We start from the raw sequence: 6000 nt of genomic DNA on the forward strand, positions 1-6000 counted from the left end.
TTTGTGGTGTTAATCCCATGCCAGGCCATGAAGTTAGATAAGGGATTTTGTTCAGGGCAGGCTATTGATTTGAGATTTTCTAGATTGGAAAAAAATGAAGAAATAGGAGATAAACAGTTCCAACTATCCAGTGCTGGTCAGAGGGTTCGGTGGTACTGGTACTGCTAGAGTTGCTATGGTGGCTCATGGCTCCTCCACCCTTTATGATTTGGAAGGCAGGGCCTTTGTACAGAGTCATAACCATAGCTCCTGAAACTGTTATGACGGTTCCAATGACCTTGGCTACACTGTGAAATTTTCTCAAGTTCACCTTCTCTAGCCTGCACGTACGTTGGTAGAATCATTTCCATCTCATTAGATTCACTAGAATAAATCTTGAACAATGAATAACTAAGAAAATCGGGAGAATCTTATTTGATATGCACATGTCTTGACAAAAAAAAAAGGTTGTTTAATCCAACTTGCACACGCGATAGCATTGGACTACATGGAATCAGTTAATCAATTAGCTTTAATATATTTTAAGAATGAATATTGCAAAGAGTGTGGATATGATATGGAACAAAATAGTTTGTGACATCATTTGTCAAGTAGCGGCCCCATGTCATGCATGCAGGGTGGCTTCTATAGTGTTTTGATTTGATCCTATTATTATTCTTTGGAATGCCATGCCACTAGCTAGGAACTAGCCTTATTTCTTTGCGTAAGCACGCAAACTTTGCATTAATATAATGGTGAACAGTGATTGAATCATCTTTTACCTGAAAATGAGTGCCATTACAAAAGTAATGGCCGGGAGGACATTAACAGTGGTGGATGCAAACGTTGTTGAGGTCATTTTCATCCCCATGTTGTACAAGTTCTGATCTAGCACTGGCCTGTTCCATTTCATCACCAACAAACTTATTAATTATACAAAACCACAAGAAAAATTTCATCTCTAACTTTTTTTTTATACAATTTATAGGATATATAAAATGTAACTGTAACCAAAATGATTTTAAAAAGACTCGGGGAAACCTTTATCTATAGGTTAAAAGAGACATTATAACTGTAGAGGGTTTGATTTAAATTATTTGAGGATAATTTAATTGAATAAACATAAAACTTTCTTCATCCTCTGATAACTGCTAAATAATTGTGAATTTATAGGAGTTAAATAGTCAAATTTTGGCTTAAAATTAATTATTTAGCAGTTATTTGTAATTAAAAGTGAGAAAATTAATTTAAATTGAATTTTTGGTTGCAGATACAAAAAATAAGGTTGCATTTAGCAAAAGTGGCACAGAAAGGAAGAAAAAAAGAAGAAATTCTGAAGCAGGCCCAATCCAATAGGGGCGCTCAGCGCGCATCAGGCGCTAAGCGAGCAACTAACTGGAGGCGCTGAGCGTGGCGGAAACCGTTGCGCGCGCTAAGCCCAGCCAGGCGCCCAGCGCCCGATCCAACAGACGCACAGGCGCCCAGCGCCCGATCCAACAGAAGCACAGGCCCAGCGTGCATGGGGCGCCCAGCGCGCGATCTGAATGCGCTAAGCGCGAGGTGTGGCGCTGAGCGCGACTACGAAGGCCCGTAAGCCCACTTCAGCCACTATAAATAGAGAGGCAGTCCCAAGGAAATTGCATCCCATCTCAGAGCATCACTCTCAGTACTTCAAGCCTGAGTTTTCTTCCCTCTTTATATTCTTTGTTTTGTTTTGTTAGCCTTTCTTTCTTTCATCCCCAGTTGTAAGCCCTCAATGGCCATGAGTGGCTAAACCCCTAGCTAGGGCCTGGCAGGCCTAAAAAGCCAACGATGTACACTGAGCTTCAAGAGTTATCAATGCAAAGGAATTTATTCCAGGTTTTTCTGTTCTATTTCTTTTCTTTTATTCTTGCATTCATTCTTAGATCTCTTTTTGGGTTTTAATCGCTCGGGAGAGGGTAATTCTCAATAATATTTAAGATTCAATGCATGCATCAGTTTTAGGGGTTATACGCTTGGGAAAGGGTAACACCTAATAGAACATTTAAAGAAAAGAATCATTGGGTTGGCATTGCTAGGCATAGAATGATAACTCACTGCCCATGCATTTAAGCAACATCTAGAATTTAATCTTAACACATTTTAATTATTGAATCTTCGCAAAGGTATTTGGGAGATAGGTAATTAAAATAGGCTTGCCAACGTGAGGCATCAGGGGCAAGTAGTCAACAGATGTGGGTAGAACTAACACCATTTCATTGGTAATGAATATCATACTTACATGCATCGTAGGCCAATTGGGTTTGTCTGGTCTTGGCATTTCTATCAATTGTTTTCCCTTTTACTTATTTGTTTTAGTCATAACACTCTCTACTATTCCTACTTTCATTTCTACTTTACTACTTTACTCCCACTTACAAATTGAGAGGTATTGAAAAAGTGCAATAAAATCCCTGTGGACACGATACTCGGACTTCTGAGCTTTACTACTTGTCACGATTTGGTGCACTTGCCAAAGTCTTAACAAGTTTTTGGCGCCGTTGCCGGGGATTTTGTTTTCGCACTTAATACTGTATCAGTTTGTAAGCCCGACTCTTCTTTTCTTGGCTTACTTTATCAGTATTTTCTCTTTACTTCTATTCTTTCTTTCTTTCCTCTATAATTGCACGGGTAGTGCCTTCTTGTTTTTATGCGACTTAGGACTGCATCTGGAGACGTGGTCCCTATCAACTTGGAAATCGAAGCCACTTGTCGGCGTAACAACGCTGCAAGAAGAAGAAGGGAACAGGACACCGAAGGAAGCAGTCACACATCACCTCCTCTCTCTCCACATCACGCTGAAATGGACGGGGAACAGGCACGAAGAGTCACCCTAGAAGACTTCTCCAACACCGCCACTCCTCAGTTCTTCACAAGTATTGCAAGACCGGAGGTGCAAGCCGCAAATATCTCCTACCCGCATTCCCTTATCCAGCTGATTCAAGGGAATCTCTTCCATGGTCTTCCAAGCGAAGATCCTTATGCTCACCTTGCCTCATACATTGAAATATGCAACACCGTAAAGATCGCTGGAGTCCCAGAAGATGCGGTACGCCTTAACCTCTTCTCTTTTTCTCTAGCAGGAGAGGCAAAACGATGGTTGCACTCCTTCAAAGGCAACAGCTTAAGAACCTGGGAAGAAGTGGTGGAAAAGTTTTTAAAGAAATACTTCCCAGAGTCGAAGACCGCCGAAGGGAAAATGGAGATTTCCTCCTTCCACCAATTTCCGGATGAGTCTCTCAGCGAAGCACTAGACCGTTTTCACGGGTTGTTACGAAAGACACCGACACACGGATATAGCGAGCCGGTACAACTGAATATATTCATCGATGGCTTGCGGCCCCACTCGAAACAGCTACTAGACGCGTCCGCAGGGGGAAAAATCAAGTTGAAGACTCCGGAGGAAGCAATGGAGCTCATCGAGAACATGGCGGCCAGTGATCAAGCAATCCTTCGTGATCGAAGCTATGTGCCTACAAAAAGAAGCCTTTTGGAACTTGGCACGCAAGACGCGACATTTTCAGGAACTTTCATGTAAAAGAGAAGATAAAGATTATAAAAGAAATATGCGAACATTTTATAAGATTCTTCTATCAAGAATAGAATTTCAATTTCTCATCTTTTAGAAGGAAATTGAAATTCCACATTTTTAGTTGCTTAAAATTCTGTTTTAAAATTCAAAAAATTTAAATTCTTCATAAAAAAATCCAAATAATGAATTTTACATTAAAGAAATTTAAATTCTCTGATAAATTACTTTCCTCGGTTAAAATTCTCTATTCAAACATACTCTTAATCTTTGAAAAGAACTAGTTCATAAACGAAAACCAAGTAATCTCAACCTCCTTAGGAAGACGATGGAAGGCCAAAAGTCCCATCATTCAACATCCCAAAGGTCAGGTCAAGGCCGGCACAAAAATAAGACGACTTAAATCTTTGTTTTAGACCTATAAAAAATAAATTTTTTTATTATTAATATATGTATATTAAGTATATGCGTTATTCACCGACAACACTTCACCCTTTGTGAGATTCTCAAATAATTTTACTAAATGTTTTATTAGTCTAAATTTTTTTTTCAACCAAAAAATCTCATTTTAAAGCTCCATTTAGGCTACTAGTGTGTTGGACCAGCCCTAGCAAAGTTCCATCAGCTTTAGTGTGTCATCCCCATCCGTTATGTCTAGAGATTCTTCTACGTATGGACACAGCTCGCCTCGTCCTCGTAAAAGAGCCGTGGTGGATGATGTGAACTAAGTTTATCAAATTCGAGAGTTTATGCAAACTGGTGAGAGTTTCATAAACTCGATTCGTAGACTCAACTCATAGACTCATAAGAGTTTACTTCATATATCATATAAAAATAATAACAAAATATCTATAAATAACACTAATTAAATATTTCAACAATATAATAAATTAAAACAGTAAATCATAAAGTTCAGAATATTTAAATAATCAAGTCTAGTAATAACACATCACTACTTGACAATAACTTGTAGAAGTTATAGTAGTGCTAGATCACTTTCATCGAGGGTTTGATGTGTTATTAGAGAATAAGAGTTTGATATTATTAAAGGTGATAATTTTGTATTTGAGAATAACATTGTAAATGAAGATATGTTAAATGCTAAACAAACAAAAAACAATGAAAATGACTTACATTTTGGTTTAATTTTTTTAACTTGTTATCTCGTTGACTCGATGGTAAACTAGATAGTATACTGAGTTTACTTAGAGTTTATAGATTTTATCCAGAATTTACGAAAAAAAGAATTTACTCAAAAGTTAACTCGTAGAAGATAAGTGACACTTAAACGAGTTAGAGTTAACGAGTTAACTGGAGAGTTTGATAACCATAATATTAATCGTGCAAGTGAAAAAGCGCATTGCTGTTCATCCCGAATCTTTAGCTAAACAGTGGATTCACTTTTAGCATCCACGGGAGGAGATCCTTCGGAGTGAAAAAGCGTATTAATCCAAATACGTACTCCAGTTAGTGTTTTGGTTTCATGTCTCTGATGTGGTTTTAGTTTTACACGTTTAATAATTTGTAATTGGCTAATTAATTATTAATTTGGCTATCCAATTATTTTAAATAATTTAATTTGATACTCAAATCTTTAAAATATTTAGTTTGATTCTAAAATTCTTAAAATAAATTAATTTGACATTCAAATTTTTAAAAAGTTTAATTTATCTTTAAATTTTTAAAAATAAATTAATTTGATTCCAAATTTTTAAAAATTTAAAATTAAATTGCACCATTCAAAATAATTTTAAAGACCAAATTAATTCATTTGTTAAAATTTTATGCCACGAGGCCATCCTAACGTTACTAGCTTCAAAAAGCCAACTTCGAGCATGAAGCAAATCGTATGATGAATAAAAAAACAAGGAAACAATAAAAGAAGAAGCAAAACTTCTTCGTCCTCCATTGCCGCGTGTGAATGATATGTTGATTTGTGTGGATTTTTTTATTTTTATTGTTTGTCCGTGATCAGTTTGGACTGGGTAATACATCAAGTGCTTTCCATACTGGCCAATTGAGTTTATTTGTGCTGATTGAAGAGGTGTGGATTCTTCATTCTTCAATCCTATCCACTTGTATTGTCGTATTTTAATAAAATTTAAACTAATTAAATCTCAAGGACATATTTCCTCCGATTGATATAAGAAAAAAAAATGTCTTTCTAAGAAAATTAATTATATTTAATTATACTAATTTTAATTAAAAAAAATTCAACTTATTTATTTTTATCAAAACTTGATATCAAGAATAATAAAAAGGGTTATTAAAAATAATACTTGAATTAAATAAAAAATATTTTATAAAATATTTTAGAGATATTAACATTTAATAAGATAAAGTTAGTTGATATTTTACTATATTTAAAATTAAGAAAAAATATTTTTCCTTATATTTAAGATGGAAGAAGGATGTAAGAATGGTAAATTTAAATTTGCTAATATTAATATTGATTATTATTAATTTTGATT

The 6000-nt window shown here is 35.5% G+C and overlaps 1 protein-coding gene across 1 annotated transcript; it reads right to left on the reverse strand.

Annotated features, from left to right (window-relative positions):
- Positions 1-64: 64 nt before the first annotated feature.
- Positions 65-907, reverse strand: LOC114405405 (WAT1-related protein At1g44800-like). The gene is made up of 2 exons (XM_028367961.1): positions 762-907; positions 65-320 (listed from the first exon to the last, which is right to left on the reverse strand). Exons 1-2 carry the CDS (start codon positions 890-892, stop codon positions 80-82), a joined length of 372 nt encoding a protein of 123 aa, XP_028223762.1. The 5' UTR covers positions 893-907; the 3' UTR covers positions 65-79.
- Between the last annotated feature and the right edge of the window lie 5093 nt (positions 908-6000).

The sequence above is a fragment of the Glycine soja genome, chromosome 3, assembly GCF_004193775.1.
Source record: "Glycine soja cultivar W05 chromosome 3, ASM419377v2, whole genome shotgun sequence".
NCBI classification, from domain to species: Eukaryota; Viridiplantae; Streptophyta; class Magnoliopsida; order Fabales; family Fabaceae; genus Glycine; species Glycine soja.